Consider the following 18088-nt stretch of genomic DNA (forward strand, 5'->3'; position numbering starts at 1 on the left):
ATCTGTGATTTTGCAAAAATAAAATATGTCCATATCGCCTGTATGCCTGTTTCAAATAAATCAGAGACATATTCCCAAAACATCGCAAGTTCAAACTCAAGATATAAACTGATCTTCCAACATTCTTCCAATAACATTCCCTATATAATGCGTTATGTTTAGGACTATGCATAATAGAACTAAAGGGGGAAAGACGACAGCTTTATATGTACAGGATCTAGGAATAATATAACTTAAATAAGAAGAACATTTCATAGTGCTCTTATACAGACATGTGGCGTAGCCTACTTTAACACACACGCGCGCGCACACACGCACGCACATAAAAGCATGTCTGGGAACCATTAATAAAAACACCCATATACCTGTACATCAAAGAAAAAAGAACAAATGCCACAGTCCTTTCCGGTCTATGTCTGATAAACAATAAACATACAAATCTAATCAAGGAGAATAATAATAATAATATTTACTTTACCAGCCCACTGTCCTACCAATAGCAACCCTGGTTTACAACACCGTTTACAGAGAGTAAGAGATGACGACAGCTTGTGCTATCTGCCTTTATATGGCAAAATGAACCTATCACACCATTGTTATGCTCTGCCAAGCTAGCAAATACACATCTGAACCCAGGTAGATTTTTTTTTTTTTTCTTTTTTTTTTTTACCAAGGTAGATAGTTTATTTCAAAATGAATGTGGACTGATTTTGTGAAATCAGCTGGCGTGTTTACCGCTCCTCCTCCTCCTCCTCCGCTGCTAAGGCTGCTACGGATGGACTGTTTTCTGATTTCCAGGTCTACCTGCTATTACTTCAGGAGGAACTCGATATGAGCAGAGTGCCTCGGGGGTCGGGTGACGAACCAACGGGGTCTCCACCGCCTCCCCTGCCCGTGCTCATATATTGCTCATATATTGCTCATATACAGAGGCAGACACGCGCGGATGAAGTGATGTTTTCCGGGGCACGAGCGGACAGCACCAGGAACGTCATGGAGATCAGAGAGGAGGCGGCTCTTCGCAAGCAACGCAGGATAAAACAGGGAGTCCAGTTTTTACACAAGGATTCAGCGGAACTCCTGCCCTTGAATGGCCTTAAAAAACTTGGAACTTCAAAAGAAGGAGTGAGTTATAAATCTTAAAAAAATACAACACTATACGCGCTTATTTGGAATGACAGAATACGAGACTGTATGTAAACCAAGTGGTATAGTGTATGATAAAAAATATCGCTTTAACCCAGATGCACATTTATTGTAATGTACTAAAACAGCTAATATTTTAGACCTTTTTCACTGTACTAGTTGCTGCAATAATAAATCATAATGTACATGTCTAATGACATCTCAGTTGCTTTGCGTCTTTGCAAGAGGTTACGGAGACAAGACGTTTTGTTATAGTCCGTTCGTGCCATGACGTCATTGTTAAACCCTGGGATACTATACAGTTTCTGTAGCGCGAGAAAAACAGAAGTGAACGGTAATCGTGACATAAGTTATTCAGTAAACATTTGCATTTGGTGTAAAATAAATATTTCTTTCCCTTCTTTCTTTCCTAATAGTATTCTGTTTTCTAGCATTATTTGTGCGTGACAGTCGCATCAAAGCAAAATGTTAACAAACTTGACAATCAACCTACTATATATGGATATGTAATATTATAGGTATATTTGTTATTGTGGGGTGGGGGATGCATGATCCTGCTCATACTACTCATCTAATGTGTTAGGTTGGCTGGTGTGAGCAGTGTTCCGCCCCAAAGTTGAAATGAAACCAATACCATTGTGTATTATATATGTAATTTACTGGAATATATTATCTTTAAAATTTATGTGGTTTTTTTTCCCCTTGTTTTTTTTATGTTTTATTCTGTTTGTAGGTAATCAGTTGTAGCTCAATTGTGATGTGTTGCAGTTTAAATTTTGGATTTTAGTTATGACTTGTGTGGTTTTCTCTCACCAGCAACCCCACAACATTCTCCAGAGGCGACTGCTGGAGGCTAATTTATCACGAAACCGCCTGAACAGCCTCACCGTGAAACCACCTTACAAGAGCATCGTTCAGAACTGTGCCGTTAACAGCAAGGCACAAGACACAGACGACGACCTCTGCCAAGTCGTGTGTCAGGTGACTAATTCATCAACTGTGTAAACATCCCAAATAGGATAAACCAGTGTGAAGGAGAACATTTCAGGAATATAAATATTTCTAGTTATTTTTTGCAACTACATCCTGTTCCTTCTTTTCTTACTCTGTACAGTGCTTCGGGCAGGAAGTGGCAGTGACATTAGACACTTGCTGTGCCAAGAACCTCATCTCATCACTCAGTGTGGAAAAACTTGGGTACGTGTCCAGCAATATGAATAACCCAACAGCTGATTGCAAACATGCTGCTAAACGAGAGTTAAACGTAGGCATCAGTTAAAGCACAATATTTATGGCCTACAGCGCAAAGGAAAAGATTATCGCCGGCAAACCTGAAGATGAAGTGGGGCCTCTCCTGCACAGCCTCCCAGCCGTCGGACACATCGAGCTGAATTTGGTCATTGGACAATTAAAGGCAGATCTTTCATTTAGTGTTGTCGGTAAGATCAGTATGACACGCATAAGAACAGACATCCAGCTTTGGACAATTAAGACTTGTCACTAAAGTGAATGTGGTTTACATTCTAGAAATCGACAGGGCGTTCATATCCCTTGGCACCAGGACACTCACATCTCTGAAGGTTAACTCTCTCTGTGTTTAAACTCGGGAATCAAAGACAAAACGTCCAGTTGTAGTAGAATTTAAAATGTACTGGTATGTTTCCTTCTGCAGTGTGTTATTGACATTGAAAAGCAAATGCTGATTATAGGAAAATCGGAAAGGGAACAAATTCATTTTGCTGGGAGGCGTGAAAATGAAGGTAAGAATTATTTTTGGCATCATAACAATGCTAATGTACCCCCAATACAACCAACATATACCTCTAATACTACCAAAATATACCCCCAATACTACCATCATATACCCCCAATAATACCAACATATACCTCCAATACTACCAAAATATACCCCCAATACTACCATCATATACCCTCAATACTACCAACATATACCCTCAATATTACCATCAATAACCCGCAATACTACCAACTTATTCCCACAGTGCTACCAGCATATACCCCCAATAATACCAACATATAGCCACAATACTACCAACATATACCCATTTGCCCACAATACTACCATCATTTACCCACAATAATATGCTTGCATCCAAACAATTTGTCTCTACCTTTGTTTTCATCTGATGTTGTCATTCTGCTTAACATTTCAGTCTCCATGGAATAGGAGGAATCTACAGATACAGTTTTCCCATGTGGTGAAAAGACCGTCTTTTGGTGCAGAGCAGAAAGCTTGTGTATTTTTGTGTATTCTTCCTAACCCACCACCAAAATCTGCATAATTTATTCTGCATTTATACGCAAATGGGGGTCAATGAGCAGTTTACTGCTACATTATAAATAAAGGCCAAATGTTCCTTTAACAACCGCACACTTACACTAAACAGCATGTGACATGTTCACAAATGCTTTATTTACCAGAGATTAAACAACTGTAGATTTTTATTTATGTACTTATTATAATGGTAAAATTGTGATATTCTTAGAAAACCACAGAAGAATGTTACAAATGGTATATATAGGAGTTTATATGTATATTAATATCAACTAGCCATGCACTGATATCTTTTTTTAGTAGCTATTTGAAGTTTAACAGTAACTATAGTGCTGATAATGTCTAAAACTACCTCCCAATATCCTGAAGTTGAACAGACTATGGCTGTCAATTCTGTGGTTACAATGCATACAAGGGATTATACTTTAGAAAGCAGAAACATATTCTGGTTGTAACTCTAGTTGTAGCCCGATGTGAAGTAAGCGTCATTCATTTCACGTTTCACTTTGAAGCATATAAAGGCATCTGTAAAAACATTATGTTGAATAAGTCAAGTATTGATGCACCGCTGGTAAAAGCAGTTGTTTGTAATACTCGATAAGAGGTTATTGTTCAATAACAGCATAATCACTGAAGCATTGTTTTGAAAGCCAATATAAGTTGTGTTATTAGTAAGGGTTTTTAAAAGCTCTGCATAATTGTTCTGCTTTTTCTGTTTCCATACACCTGATTCACCTAATTTCATAATAGCCATGGATCTCAAAATGTTTACAGAGGTGTTCTATATGTGTAATACTAGAATACTTCACTAGAAATCTGTACTGATATTCTTTTGGTTGACTAATTTTGTCAAGCATGCTTTAATTAAAAACTCATTAGAAGGTACTAAGAGTCCAATGAATTAACTGGACTTGGGTCAGTGGAAAAGGCTTCAACTAATGCAACTGTTGGGACTGTTTGAATGAAAGGTTTGAATAAAATTTGGACATTTTCTACTGTTTACTTGTTTCCTACCCTGCTATGAGTTTAAATTCATTTAATACTTTATTTACTTTTCCTCACACATCCATAATTACTAAAGATTGTCAGTATAGTAACAGTATTAGCATGAAACGTGAGTTATTTTTTTCTATCATCATTAATCAGTGAACGCAAAACACTTTCTGATCTCTTACATTCTGTTTTAATAGCCTCTGACAGGCACGTATGGTCTGACCTTAAAGTCACAGAACCAGATGGTGTGACCTTCAGTTTTCTAACATAGCACAGAGCTCACAACATGAAGCCAATTACACAGAAAATCTTCAAATGACAGCTGTGATCACACCTCTCATCAGAGAGAGAAAATTCTGTTTACTTAGGCACTGATATTTTGTGTGCTATGAGATTATGCTCAAATTAACTCAGATGTCTATGGGTTTTAAAAATACATTACTATTAAATAGAATGTAATTACTATTAAATTCTATTTAATATACATTAAATATAATCAAGGCTCTGTGTGGTGTTGTGGAATGCCTTCTGAAGAGCACTAGGTGGCGCTCCCGAACCTGCTCAAAGTTGGTGCCTCACTATAGCAACCCTAGTACACAACAGAGTACGATGAACACTGAGGTTGGCTGGCAGACGACATAAATACATTAGGGAATTCATAAAGGTATGATCCCTTTCCTTTTTTAAAATGTCTAAAATATTTTAAACACTTTCAGTGCTTTTACACACAAAGGGAAACCTGGTTTAATAGAAAGTTCCGCTATAAATAAGGTTTGTTTGGGTGAATCACAGAGTGAAATCTGCTGCGTGGTGATGGCATCCAGATATGAGCTCTCTGAGAGTCAAAGTGTCATTCCAGTGCTGATGGGCAGAGACAGGAACATGACCCTTGTACTGGACACTTCTGAGGCCATGGCTACTGTTCTGGGAACCGTGAAGAACCTGATCATTCAGACTCTTCTCAGTAAAGCTTCACTCAGGAACTCCCTCTTTAACATCATCACCTTTTCATATAAGGTCTGTGAAACAGTTTCTGCAAGGACTTTAAATATACATTACATTGTTTATATTATATACAGGTACCTGTCTGAAAGCATTTGGCTCACACGTTTATCCAAAGCGACTTACAAGTATGACTGAATACAACTTGAGCAATTGAGGGTTAAGGGTCTTACTTAGGGACCCAACAGGGGCAACTTGGCAGTGGTGGGGCTTGAACCAGCAACCTTCTGATTAGTAGCAAGTACCTTCACCACTACCACTAAAAACACTGCTGAAATGTGTACTGCTCAGTTTGAGAATAAACAAAATATGACAAAGTTGCACTACAAAACATGAATTTGTTTGATTGTAATTTCGTGAATGTATTTAAATTGATTTATTCTTCTGTAACCTGCTCCTCTTGTAACATAGCCTTTTTGAAAGTACTGAACAACACTGAACCCTTCCTGTACCTTTCAGGTGATGCCGTGGTCTGATCACATGATCCCTTGTGCCCCAGATACGGTGTACGAGGCACTAGGCTGGATCCACACTCTGAGGACGAGTCCTGGAAATGATCTCCTCACAGCACTAACCACGGCATTCTCTGATCCAGGCTGTCAGTCTGTCCACCTTGTGACCAACAGTCTTCCGGACAACGCAGAGAAATGTCTGAATGCGCTGTCTGCCTTTCAGACACGCCCTGTTCATACATTTTACATATCTGAAAGAGAGGCTTTAGACAGTGACACTTCAGACTTCTTGAAGTGCTTCACCGCAGCCACTAGAGGGAGCTGTTACAGGCTGTCTCTAAATTTAGATGGCACATCTGAGAAGGTAAGACCCATTTTTAGTAGCTATATTTTGGCAATCTTCAAAAACTACTCAGTATTCACAGTATTCAAGTTCTGTAACAATGATGAAGACCGTTTACCAAATTCACCAGTGTTTTTCCTTGAGCATCCATATAATTATTTTACAGGCTAACGTATTATATGCATATCATGTGCATAATTAATTTTTTTATTAACAGGTAACTCTGTTGCACTCAACAGATACACTCAGCCAGATTAAAGATCCATCAACCTCAGAGGACGGACAGCGTCAGGCAATGTGTTTCAACCTCACACATGCAATCCATCTTTCACCATATTGGTATCCTCTCTATATTATAATCCACAAGAGAGCAAGGATTCCTGAAGAGTACAGGAACAAGTTGGCTACAACTGTGCCCCCTGTCTATCTGAAACAGTAATGCATTTCTTTTCAGGTGCTGTACCAGAAATCCCTTTACTGGAACACCATGTGTTGCAGCTAGAGTGATGAGAGGTGCTGAGTTCTTTCCAGGCTGTCGTGTGTTAGCCAGGAGGGAGGCTGACGGACTCTACTACATGGGGACAATTGGAAACCAGCAACAGGTGAAAGAAAGAAAAAAAAAAACTGCATCATAAGTAATAATTTTCACTTTGTAGCATAAAGTCATGGTACTGCACAATCAGTGTGAAATCAGCACATTTAACACATCAGACTTGTTCACATCATGGGACCCCTGTTGACTGCAGGACAGGGGAGGAATGTTTCTGGTGGCGTTTGATAAACCTGGGACCCAAGGCACACACATGGCGTGGACCCAGTTGACATGCCAGCCTGACATGGTAAACATTTCTCTGGCACATGGGCATGCTATAGCACCAGGGGATACCGTGCTGGCACCGTTGGAGCTACAGATGGGAAGCTACGCGCCAGGCAGGATCCTTTCAGGCACAGAAATACGAGACCCACTTAAGGGTAAGGCTGCATCCCGATCCAAGCAAGGGTTTCCAACTGAACTCTGATTGTTTAACGGCAGGTTCAAGTCCGTCGTCTTATTCCAGGTGGAGAGGGGGACGGGCTGCTTGTTCTCTTTTGGAATGGAATTAGAATGCACATTCCGAACAACCTGGCTGTATGGATACCAGCCTCACATCATGAGAGAATCATCATGGACCTCCAGTTCGGTGTCCTCAGACCATGTTGGCTAAGCCACACCCACTGCAGCCGCATCGACTGGACTCCACCCTGTTGTGTACATCCACGCCTCTCAGCAACGTATTCCTCGTGTGGTTGTCCAATCAGAAGCTGCCCTGCCTTAGCCCCATGTTTATTCCCGAGCAGGACAGAGGCGTTGGAGAGAAAAGGCGACCAACTGAAGGAGCTGCAAAGCTCCCAAGAGACAAAGACCCCTTTATGTTTGCCATCATCCTCAGACTCTAGTGATGACGAGGACGAGGCCCGGAAGGCTACTGAAAAGTTCCATCCATCGGGGTCAGAGCTGGTGAGCCGCTCGGTAAACACGGACATCTCGTGCCTGAAACAGCCCCACACTGAGCCCCAGAGCAGGCCTGCCTGGAGGTACTGGAGAAGAGACGCCCCAGAGCCACACCACAGTCAGCCAGGTAAGTGTCCCCAACAACGGTCCATACTGGTAAACACATACACACTCACAATCCACTACAGGCCTACTCATCTGCTACATATACTTCGTAGGCTCTTTATTGTAGGTTTTCTTGTGTAAACCTCCTAAGGAAATTTTGTATCACGTAAAATTTAACAATGTTCTTAATTTCTCAGGGGGGCCAGTCAAAACATCGCCAAACGTAAACAACACTTGGCCTGGAAAAATCAGTCATCTGGGGTATTCCTCATCCAAATCAACCCCCACCAATCACAGCTCATTATTTAAACTGGTGCCAGACTCAGTGAAAGCAGTTAAAGCAGGGATATTTGGTTGTCCTGAACCAATGCCTCATTCTGAGGCAGTATCTCCACTGGCTTTGGCGCTGAAAGAAATCTCAGCTAAACCAACGTTATAATCAAAAAGCAAGCCATAAAACTGGAAAAAAAATCCACAAGTTTCATAAGGGATTTTCACAAATTGGACATATTGGTGTTTGGCAATGTACTGTGAAACTGATGTATTGTGCAGTTTATTCAGCAAACATTACTGTGATATAAAAATAATGTTATAAAAATGTTATTAAAAAATAAAATTTCAACTCTATAAATATAAAAATATATGCAGCAGATGCAATCACATAAAGGCATTACACACAAATTTTCTGCTCCCCATGAATCATTATATTTGATGTAGCTTTTTAAAATGCTGACTAAAATATATCCTGAGTATTATCAGATGTACCTAAAAAATACATTAAGGAACATCTAAGGAGTGCACCAAAAGAACTACACACAGTTGGCTTCAACTTTCTGCCAATGTTTGTGCAAACAGAGTGAGTCATAAAGATGCGCTAATTCTCTGTCCCTGCCACTGGAATTGGAAAGACACCGTGCCAAACCCTGACAGGGTCAGAGGTTAAAGGTGAGTCGTGTGCTCTCTCCTGCATTGATGCGAACCACTTTGGTCTGTGGTCCAGCGTCTTGTGAGGCTGCCGTGATGGCATAAGTCCCCGGAGACACTTCAATCAAGAAGTCCTCTGGCTCAGACACCCCCTTCAACAACATGGAGACAGAACCTTTAATGCAGTTCTTACATGGGGCTTAAGTGTCGTAGCTGGTCCTTCCGACTTCCAAATTTGCATCACAACAGATCAACAATTATCGGTCCTAATTTGATGTGGTAACACCGGGGTCTCCGGAGATGCTGCTTACTGTAAAGCGAACGTGCTTGCTCGGTACGGCACCGGCCTGAGGTCGGCTTGACATCCGGACCAGCTGCTGAGAGTGGAAGCGACACACGTGGGTTTGCTCTCGCTCACTGGGCTCTGGTCCTGTGTCGCGGCTGTGAAACATCTGCGGAGGAAACACAGGCTCGGTACTCCTGCCGGTATTCGGAGTAAACAGGAATATTTTGATCACTCAGCTTTCTTACCTGGCACTGAATGGTAGTTTCTGCCATGCACGCCACTATTTTGGTAAAAGCACGGTCCAGTCTCGCATGGACAGCAGGGTCTTCCTGAATCTAGCAATAGAACATCCTTCACAGTAAACGCTGAAATGGAGCGCGCACCCTTTTATTGCGCATAACCCTGGGCTCACAGTTGCAACACTTTACCTCGCAGTGCTTCCTCCCGCCATCAGAAGGGTTTGACCAGCGTGCGGACCGTCTTCTGGCTCTTTCTAACACCTCCCGCCCGAGTTGAGACGAGCGGTGAAGTGAAGACTCCAGCGCAGGCTTTGACATGGACGAGGCTGGCCGCCCGCTTGCAGAGTCCATGCTTCACGTGACAGGTTCACAAACGGGGTACGAATTCCGTAATGACGGCACAGTGTACGTAATGACGTCACAATGTACGAATTAGTGATTCGCATGCTTTATGGTGAAAGTCAAATTTCGTCCAGTGTCTAATGTCGCTAAAGGTCTCCTCCAAAACACCCGTTCTTGTACTATTCCTCAATTCTGTTAAGAATTAGCCACGATCCAACTTGGTACAAGTGTATCACAAAAACACATAGCTACAAAACTGGGTGTGGGAAAAATAAAAGTGGACGGTAGAATATGTTACTTCCTCTCCCAGGTACTCCTGGGAAATGTAGTTTTTTGGTACACTATTACTTTGTATCAATGTTTACGTCCCGTTTTACATTTTAACATATGGAACATATGTTAAACATATGATTAACGCCTTACCGTTGTGTACCGTTACCAGTGTATACAGAAATTTAATTGGTGGCATTTTTTGTGTAACTCAACAACAAACACTCTTATTGGTTGGTAAAATCTGTCGCCCTCTAGTGGTCCATAGACCTGTGCCTCACTGATAGCTGATGTTAGCGCCTCAGAGGCGTATGACGGCATACCTGAAAAAAACAGTCATAATGGTAATAGATATCCTTAAACGCCATAGTGGATCAAGACCTAAGTGTCTTTATTGTACTTTAGGAGAACGAGCATTACATAACATAGATTTTAATGTCAGTGACTGCTTATAAGGACTAAAATGAAAACTGCATGGCCTGACACACGGTGGACGTTACCAAGTACCTCACGGTATGACCTGGTAGTAACCCATAAACATGTGTACAGATGTGGCTGCCATCAGAAAAGTCCAGCTGGGTCTGCTTCAGTCTTTGACAGCATGTCACAACATATTACGCTGTTGTTGATGTTGTTGTTGTTTTGATGCTGTTGTTGTTGTTGTTGGTGGTGGTGGTATTGATGTTGTTGTAGTTGACACTGTTGTTGTTGTTGATGCTGCTGCTGCTGTTGTTGATGCTGTTGTTGTTGTTATTATTGTTGTTGTTGTTGATGTCGTTGTTGCTGTTGCTGTGGTTGCTGACTGTGTCACACAGAGCAAGCTTGGCTTATGGGTTTGGTGTGAGTCATGAAAGATCCATAAAGCACAAGGTTTATCTCTGCCTACCGAAGCCAGAAAATGCAGCAAACACAGACTTAAAAATAGTGGCACCGTTGCTGGGATTTGAGAGCAGCCTGCCCACCCACTGCTCACAGACTCTCACTCACAGTCTATTTTTTTATTTTAAACCTAATGTGCTCACTCCACTGAACTGAGCTCATAGCACACTGTGTAAGCCACATGCACAGAAGCAATCTGCTGCCATGAGCACATGCATACACAGTGTTTTAATGTCCTGTGAGGTATCCACACAGGAGTAGTGATCTGTTATGACAGAACACACACACATACACACACACACGCACATATACACACATGCACACATACACACATGCAAACATACACACGTGCACACATACACACATGCAAACATACATACACACACACACATGCACATATACACACATGCACATATACACACATGCACACATACACACGCAGACACATGCACACACACACATGCACACACATACACATATGCACATATACACACATGCACATATACACATGTGCACACACACACACACACATGCACACATACACACATGCACACACGCACACACATGCACACACACACACATGCACACATACACACGTACACACATACACACACACACACACGCATCCTGCTGTCTCTTCTTGCTTCTCTCTCCCTCTCATATACACACACACATCCCCCACGCGCACACACTCTCTTGCACACACACACAACCCCATGCGCACACACTCTCTTGCACACACATCACCACCCGCCCTCCGGACCCTCTCCCTTGTGAGGAATGGGGGAGCAGAGCAAGGGACTGCAGGCATAAAATCGGAGGGATTTGGGAGCGCATGAAATCACACCAGCGCAAGCAGCCCCCGTTACGTAAGAGCCCAGCCTGCCCTGCCTGTGTTCTGTCTGGGCTGCAGGAGACATCAGCAGTGAGACGCGGGAGAAGCGCAGGCAGTGCTGGAGACGCAGGAGACACACGGGCAGCGAGACGCAAGAGACGCACGGGCAGCGAGACGCACGGGAAGCGAGACGCACGGGCAGCGAGACGCACGGGCAGCGAGACGCAGGAGACGCACACGCAGTGCTGGAGTTCCAGACACAGGAACACACCCTCCACACAGCAGCCCACAGCATGACGAGCTACCGTTCTCCAGGGCTGTGGGCGCACAGCTGGACCTCCTTGTGAACACCAGGGACTTCAGCCTTTAAGAACCAAAAGGAACAGTGCGTGACCTCATCTCACGGCACCTACCTGGACGATAACGGAACAATGCTCAGACACACATAGACAGACTGCTGGAACTGCGAGAGAAGACGACCGCCATTTGAGGCTTGGTGAGGCATCCCCTCAGGACCTGTGGGGATGAGATCAGCATGGCCGTGGGTTTTGGCCGTGTGGGGGCTAAGTGCGGGGGCTCCCCCTGCCCACAGCACGTCAGTGAACCCCATTTTGCTCATGACCACCTTAACTCCGCCCACAGAGGAGCAAGCCATGCCCACTGAGCTGCCTAGCAGCAATGAGACAGGTGAGAGAGAATGACATGTCACCTCTGACAGGTCATATGTGTACCTTCATTAATCCTATATCATGTCTTTTTTTCACATGAATGTCAAGTTAAATTGTCAAACCATTTATTTGAGTTCTTTATTGAAGCCACAATTTGAGATTTGTAATAAGCAAATATTTTATTTTCCATTGTGGACCTAAATAATAATGCCCATTATGTCAACGAACATGTGTACAAACACTTTTAAGTATGGTTTATTCTTTATCATTGACTGCTGCCTTTTTAATGCAGAGGTTTGCATGCAGTAACTGATCATGGCTTCAATCATTTTAGTAATGTGTGCTAGTGACCTTTATACATTGATTTTTTACTAGCTGAAACCCTTTCGCATTATCATCAACATGACTGACACTAAACTCTTTTGTGTCATCAACTGGTGATCAAAAAATGTATCATACATCTCCATGGCTCCTAATATGTGGTAACATTTGTCATTTACAAAAACACTTTTTATGATTATGATTTGCAGAAAGAACCAAGCATTTTGGTGAGTTGAACAGTTTGTTTTCAAAATAAAATGCAGTTAAATGTTTGTTAGTGTGGAAATTTTGAGATATTTGAAACACTTTATCTTGCTATCATGTGGACTCTTCTATTGGCATTCCTGTAGAAGAAACACACATGCACACATTCTAGTGCAGGCACTAGAAACACAAAGCACTGTGGCACAATGTCCTGCATGGTGTGAAAGTGTTCGTAGACTGTAGGTTTATAACTGGGGCTCCCGGTGGGGCAGCTAAATATTTGATGAAGCTCCTCATGTTTATTTAAGCAGGTATTCCCAGAGTGGGCCCCTTTCTTGCTGAGAGGCAGAAACAGAGCAGCAAGCTGCAAGAATGAAAAGAGCAGAGTAGGTGTATCCGCAACAGTAACAGGTGCTGACAAAGTTTTCACCCAAGTCCAAGGTCATTCAGCCAGGGCAAGGAATAACCTCAGTGTCCAAAGGCTATCGTTGACTGGTCATGTCTGGAGAACCAGCAAAATGAAACCAGCACCTGCTGTTTGGGGTAAAGAGAGGCTGCTTCAAATATACATATATCAGTAATTCTTTCTAGCAAGTAAAATACAAACAGATTAATTATGACAGTTTAATACAAACAGACCCATAAACAATCCCCGATCACTGTAACGGATATAGTAGAATGGTGGTCGAAATGGAACAATTCCAGGCACACGAATGAATATTTCCTGCAGCAAGACTGAAACATATCTTGGCTAACCACAGGCAACATACACAGTTCGAACGTTTTCCCTTGGTAGCCGATCCAAACAAATGGTGTGAGAAGAGTCCCAGAGTAATGTTATTTGCAACATGGGCTTCTGTGTCACATGACTCAAAATGTTTACACACACACACACACACACACACACATACACACACACACACACAAAAAGCTGTAGCTAGCCAGATGTAGACACTTTTTCAGTTCATTTCCTCAAGAATGAAATATAGATTACTTTCGGAAGCAAGGAAATGTATGTCGCTCAATTAAAAAACCAACCAAATCTTCACAAAGTAACAAAAAGAACAAAAACTATTTAGCCGTAGTTATTTATTAGCATCACACTGATCATGTGATTAATTCATTTAAATGAACTAAATCGCTTAAATTCACTAAATCTCTCTATGTCTTCTGGGTCCCTGTATTGTATCTGTCTGTACCTCTGTCTTTATGTCCGTAGACAGCTTGAGCTGTGTGTCTCTGCTTCCCCCACGGAGAGGATCGTACTATGTGGAGCAGGGTACAGGGGTGTCTTTAGGCTCCATCCTGGTGTTCTGGTGTAGGGAGGGCTACCAGCTGGTGGGCAGTGAGAAGATCGCCTGCGTCCTGCATGCCGGTGTGCCGCGATGGAGCAACTACCTACCCGTCTGTGAGAGTGAGACAGTCCATTACCGTCAGCAGTGAATCCGTGGAGTTTCACTGCTGTCTGGGACTTGAGAAATTACATGCTACTCTGCTCAGTGGGAGATTAAAAAAATGCTAAACGTAAAAAATTTAAAAGACTAACCTGTCCACTTGATGTGTCTCTTAGGTATCCCAAAGCCAGACGCCCAGGGTCTGCGCATGGCCCTGCTGGTGTCCCTAATCAGTGGAATGGTCATCCTAGTCATGGCTGTGTCCTTCACCGTGTGCTGCATCCAGGAGCATCTCAGCAAGCAAAAGCAGAAACATCGGACGGGCAGGAGCAGGTCAGGGGGCACAGTGGACACCAAGGGGGGTCCTCGGATCAGGAGACAGTCTGACAGGTCGAACTGTATGGTCTTATATGGCGCCTTTCACATATCCAACACTAAAGACCTACTACCTATAGTGGCCAACTAGCAGACCAGAATCAGAGGACTAGAGTTTGTGAGCAGGGACACATAGGAGTTGTAGTTCAGAAAGATAGGTGGGTGCAAAGCCATGCAGGACTTTGAAGGAGTACAGAAGGATTTTATTTTGCATATGCTCTGTAACTGATAACCAGAGTAAGTGTTAAAGAATGGAAGTAATGTGGGCAGGTTTCTTAGTGGGTACTAGGACTCTGGCTACAGAATTTTCTATATACAGGAGAGGATGAAGAGTTTTTGAAGGTTTTAAACCGTAGAAGAGAGACTTGCAGTAGTCTGACCTGCATGTAAGGATGCACCTGTTCTCAGCATCGGAACTCTGAATCTCCGCTGTGTTTCTGGATGCCCAGGAGAAGGGAAAAGCACCGTTCTGGGTCTCGGAGGAGTCCATCCTGGTTAGTGAGAGAAGAACTGGACTGGGAAGCTTTCCCACCCCCCAAAATCTTCAACCTATCCCAGCGCTTTGAGCGGCCTGCCCCCCACGGGAGCCCGCTCTACTCTGGAGTCATCAGAGGCTGTGAAAACCGAGGGTACGAGAGATGAGGTGGTTGTTTCCTGCAGAAACACCTCACCTGAGCACTCTAAAAGCACTCTCACTTGTTGTTGTTTTATACAGCTATAAAAACATTCCTGGTTTGGAAACGAGTTATTCCCTCTCCATTTTCTCTAACCACAGGAGTCAGGAGAGCCTTCTGAGGAGCACTCACCCTGGTGTTTATCATGCTGACAGCCAGCTCTATCCCAACCTCGTGCTCCAGAGGGTCCAGACAGCACCGAACCTCCAGGGCAGTCCTCCTACACCAGTGTACTTGCACATCTCTAGTCCTTCCAGCACCAAAGCTCCACCCCATCCATCAGTCCCTCTCCCATAGGCTGACAATGATGACATCATGAATAAATCTTCCCAAGGACAGCCCATGCTGGATGTGGCCATGGAAACGGTGTTTATTTCTTCACAAAAGCAATGGAGACATTTTCCTGCCCAACTAGGCATGGAAATTGAAATGTCATTGTGACCAGGAGAAGCACTTTGTGGTTTTGGTTTTACAGTACAACTGATTCAAATTCTTTACTATTGAAATTAGTTACAATTCCAAATAAATACTGTACATATACACCATTTATGGGGGGCACCTGCTTAATGTTTGTTTGTTTCTTGATTAAATATTTAAATGCAGACAGCCAGGTCTGATTGAATGTTTAAATGCAATATATTTTAGCTATAAACTGAGTACATTAAAATACAGCAAAACTGTAAATACATTTGAGGATATAGACATTTCAGGATTTACATTCTTAGTCTCAAAAGTGGTGGGACATGGAATTAATTTTTCAAGATTCACTCATTATAACAGATAAAGGTGTTTGTTGAGACCACAATTTTGTTATGTAAATCTTATCCATAAGAAAATAAGCTTTGTATTTTTTTGTGCTTTTTAATAAAGTGATATTGTTGTTCATATTGCTTCTGTTACTCAAAGGCTACTAAAATAAAACAAATGATTACTTTTAGGTGTCTGTCTTTGGGGGACAGTTGTCCTTCCTACAAATACACCACCTGATCTGGGAGAGTCGAGCATGGCTCTTTCTGAAAGTCTATGCACCTGGTAATTTGGGTAGAATCTGTGGGTACCATTTGCTATGGAAGTTTTTTCAGTGGTCCACTGACAACATTCAAATACCTCCCATAGAAACCATGTAATAAGGAGAGAGCGAAAGACATACACACAAAAAGCAAAGGCGATACAAAGAGAACAAGCGGTTTATTCCACTGGAACAGGTCAGTATTCATGGATTAACATCTCAACCTGTTGTCTAACTTTTGTCCTGTGTGGCTTTCAAATGACTAAGCAGAAAGAAGGTTTATATTGTAAAGATTCCAAGTGGTTTTTGTACTCAGGTCTCCTAATACCTGTCCCACACTTGAATGATAATGCTGACCCAAACCTGCTCTCTACATCCAGACTATCCAAAATGAGGAACAGCACACATGACAGAAACTGTCAAACAACCGCAATGTCAAGCTTCCAGGATTCCTCCCAAAGTGACATTCTGTACATAGAGAACAGATCCTCTTTAGCCGAGATTCTCAATGAGTGCAAGAACGGACCTCCGGCTCTGCGGTTCTCCGTCATGCTCCTGGTTCTTCTGACAGCTCTCTCAGCCAACGCGGCTCTGCTCTGGCTGATGCTGAAGGCTGGGAGGGCCCCGGCGGCCTCCGAGCTGCTGGGGCTCAACCTTCTCTTCCGCCTCAGCCTGCCTCTGAACATCTATACGCTGATGGGGCAGCGCGCCGGCCTCCTCAGCCGGGCCTCGAACTCCTTCTACATCCTCGTCTACTTCAGCTGTCCCCTCCTGCTGACGGGCAAGTGCGTGGAACGCTACATGGCCGCGTCACACCCCGTGCTCTTCCTGCAGTTGGGCGGGTGGGAGTGCCGCGCCGTCTCCTCCGCGCTCGTCTGGATGCTCACCTGCAGTCTGGGTGGGGTGGCCTGCATGTGCGGCATCCCCGCCATGACGCTGGCCCTCTCCCTCATACTAAACGTGCTGTTCTTCCTAATGCTGGCGTGCCTGCTGGGCATCGTGTCTGTGCTGTGCAGAAAAGGTCCAGGAGAAGGCAGGACCGAGGAGACGAGTGACTGTCCTATAAAGGGGAGGGCCCTGAAGGTCGTCATTGCCGTGTTGGTGCCCTCCACTGTGACCTACATGCCGTTGCTGGCTCTGGCCCCGTTCCTGCTGGGGATCCAGGCTGCCCCGCGACAAAGTCTCACGCACTCTGATTTGTAGTGGCATCCAGCTGTTCAGTCTTCTGCCCGGGTTTGGAGTCTGTATTGGGCCCATGTTTTACATGTCTCGGGCCAGGCAACTGCTCTGCCACAGAAACGATGAAGTCACAGCGCTGAGAGAGAACAGAACCAACAGCTAGAGAAAAACTCAGCACAAGCAAGTTAATAGCAAAATAAGAACATCTTGAATGACAGACTTGCAGTCAAAGAGGTACTCTTACCTGTTGCATATGCAGTTAAATATTACATACTGTTACCTGTTACATAAAAGGGTAAGGGAAAAAGACAAGCAGTGCATATTACTTCTTATTCGTAAAGGTTGATTATGTTGAAATATTGTAAGAAATAAGAATATTACTGTATAATAAACAGTACGTATGCATCTGCCTTTTTTGGAGTAATCTGCCATGACACAGAGGAATGCTTATTATGCAAACATCCTTCTCTTTGTACAAAGCATCGCCTGTTTGCTGTATAAATATCTCATTGTCTAAATAAACACACAATATGAGTTGCAGGCACATTAGTTTATGAAATATGTAAATATTTGTAAGGTTAATATTTGTAAGGTTAATATTTGCCTTGTGGTTAGAGGTTGATCCTGCAAGTGGTCAGCAGAGATGGACATGTAGAGTAT

The 18088-nt window shown here is 43.2% G+C and overlaps 5 protein-coding genes across 7 annotated transcripts; 4 read left to right on the forward strand and 1 right to left on the reverse strand.

Moving 5' to 3' along the window:
- The first annotated feature begins 587 nt into the window (after positions 1 to 587).
- On the forward strand, positions 588 to 4442 carry LOC113582303 (nuclear receptor-interacting protein 3-like). The gene is made up of 7 exons (XM_027018006.3): positions 588 to 1125; positions 1963 to 2127; positions 2261 to 2343; positions 2449 to 2585; positions 2674 to 2726; positions 2819 to 2906; positions 3321 to 4442. Exons 1-7 carry the CDS (start codon positions 832 to 834, stop codon positions 3332 to 3334), a joined length of 834 nt encoding a protein of 277 aa, XP_026873807.2. The 5' UTR covers positions 588 to 831; the 3' UTR covers positions 3335 to 4442.
- An 806-nt stretch (positions 4443 to 5248) lies between these two features.
- c6h11orf16 (chromosome 6 C11orf16 homolog) lies at positions 5249 to 7548 on the forward strand. The gene is made up of 7 exons (XM_081715316.1): positions 5249 to 5399; positions 5937 to 6253; positions 6450 to 6571; positions 6687 to 6834; positions 6979 to 7204; positions 7291 to 7428; positions 7535 to 7548. The coding sequence occupies exons 1-7, from the start codon at positions 5249 to 5251 to the stop codon at positions 7546 to 7548; spliced, it is 1116 nt and encodes a 371-aa protein (XP_081571442.1).
- Positions 6408 to 9772, reverse strand: akip1 (A kinase (PRKA) interacting protein 1). Its single transcript, XM_035524833.2, has 4 exons — positions 9468 to 9772; positions 9285 to 9374; positions 9065 to 9205; positions 6408 to 8905 (listed from the first exon to the last, which is right to left on the reverse strand). Exons 1-4 carry the CDS (start codon positions 9627 to 9629, stop codon positions 8762 to 8764), a joined length of 537 nt encoding a protein of 178 aa, XP_035380726.1. The 5' UTR covers positions 9630 to 9772; the 3' UTR covers positions 6408 to 8761.
- Positions 9773 to 10217: 445 nt separating this feature from the next.
- Positions 10218 to 16125, forward strand: si:ch211-242e8.1 (uncharacterized). 3 transcript variants are annotated; one of them, XM_027017983.3, is made up of 6 exons: positions 10218 to 12291; positions 12803 to 12820; positions 14017 to 14211; positions 14368 to 14524; positions 15016 to 15195; positions 15342 to 16125. In XM_027017983.3, exons 1-6 carry the CDS (start codon positions 12129 to 12131, stop codon positions 15535 to 15537), a joined length of 909 nt encoding a protein of 302 aa, XP_026873784.2. In that variant the 5' UTR covers positions 10218 to 12128; the 3' UTR covers positions 15538 to 16125. The 3 variants fall into 3 exon arrangements, with proteins under 3 accessions (XP_026873784.2, XP_081571527.1, XP_026873785.2); XM_081715401.1 differs by having other exon boundaries at positions 14017 to 14205; XM_027017984.3 differs by lacking the exon at positions 12803 to 12820.
- Positions 16126 to 16503: 378 nt separating this feature from the next.
- LOC113582283 (uncharacterized) lies at positions 16504 to 17553 on the forward strand. Its single transcript, XM_081716513.1, has one exon. The coding sequence runs from the start codon at positions 16508 to 16510 to the stop codon at positions 17450 to 17452; it is 945 nt and encodes a 314-aa protein (XP_081572639.1). The 5' UTR covers positions 16504 to 16507; the 3' UTR covers positions 17453 to 17553.
- Positions 17554 to 18088: the final 535 nt, after the last annotated feature.

The sequence above is a fragment of the Electrophorus electricus genome, chromosome 6 (assembly GCF_041902795.1).
Source record: "Electrophorus electricus isolate QZ-2024a chromosome 6, ASM4190279v1, whole genome shotgun sequence".
NCBI classification, from domain to species: Eukaryota; Metazoa; Chordata; class Actinopteri; order Gymnotiformes; family Gymnotidae; genus Electrophorus; species Electrophorus electricus.

What these genes read in the sequence shown, in the direction of transcription:
- LOC113582303 (XM_027018006.3), top strand. Translation starts at nt 832, where the DNA reads ATGAGCAGAGTGCCTCGGGGGTCGGGTGACGAACCAACGGGGTCTCCA. An exon ending in TTGGAACTTCAAAAGAAGGA is followed by an intron (nt 1,126 to 1,962) that starts GTGAGTTATAAA and finishes TTCTCTCACCAG; the next exon opens with CAACCCCACAACATTCTCCA. An exon ending in GGACACTCACATCTCTGAAG is followed by an intron (nt 2,727 to 2,818) that starts GTTAACTCTCTC and finishes TTCCTTCTGCAG; the next exon opens with TGTGTTATTGACATTGAAAA.
- c6h11orf16 (XM_081715316.1), top strand. Translation starts at nt 5,249, where the DNA reads ATGGCATCCAGATATGAGCTCTCTGAGAGTCAAAGTGTCATTCCAGTG. An exon ending in GATCATTCAGACTCTTCTCA is followed by an intron (nt 5,400 to 5,936) that starts GTAAAGCTTCAC and finishes CTTGTGCCCCAG; the next exon opens with ATACGGTGTACGAGGCACTA. An exon ending in CAATTGGAAACCAGCAACAG is followed by an intron (nt 6,835 to 6,978) that starts GTGAAAGAAAGA and finishes TGTTGACTGCAG; the next exon opens with GACAGGGGAGGAATGTTTCT.
- akip1 (XM_035524833.2), bottom strand. Translation starts at nt 9,629, where the DNA reads ATGGACTCTGCAAGCGGGCGGCCAGCCTCGTCCATGTCAAAGCCTGCG. An exon ending in GCGGGAGGAAGCACTGCGAG is followed by an intron (nt 9,375 to 9,467) that starts GTAAAGTGTTGC and finishes TTCTATTGCTAG; the next exon opens with ATTCAGGAAGACCCTGCTGT. An exon ending in GCAAGCACGTTCGCTTTACA is followed by an intron (nt 8,906 to 9,064) that starts GTAAGCAGCATC and finishes ATGTTGTTGAAG; the next exon opens with GGGGTGTCTGAGCCAGAGGA.
- si:ch211-242e8.1 (XM_027017983.3), top strand. Translation starts at nt 12,129, where the DNA reads ATGAGATCAGCATGGCCGTGGGTTTTGGCCGTGTGGGGGCTAAGTGCG. An exon ending in CTACCTACCCGTCTGTGAGA is followed by an intron (nt 14,212 to 14,367) that starts GTGAGACAGTCC and finishes TGTGTCTCTTAG; the next exon opens with GTATCCCAAAGCCAGACGCC. An exon ending in CATCGGACGGGCAGGAGCAG is followed by an intron (nt 14,525 to 15,015) that starts GTCAGGGGGCAC and finishes CTGGATGCCCAG; the next exon opens with GAGAAGGGAAAAGCACCGTT.
- LOC113582283 (XM_081716513.1), top strand. Translation starts at nt 16,508, where the DNA reads ATGACTAAGCAGAAAGAAGGTTTATATTGTAAAGATTCCAAGTGGTTT.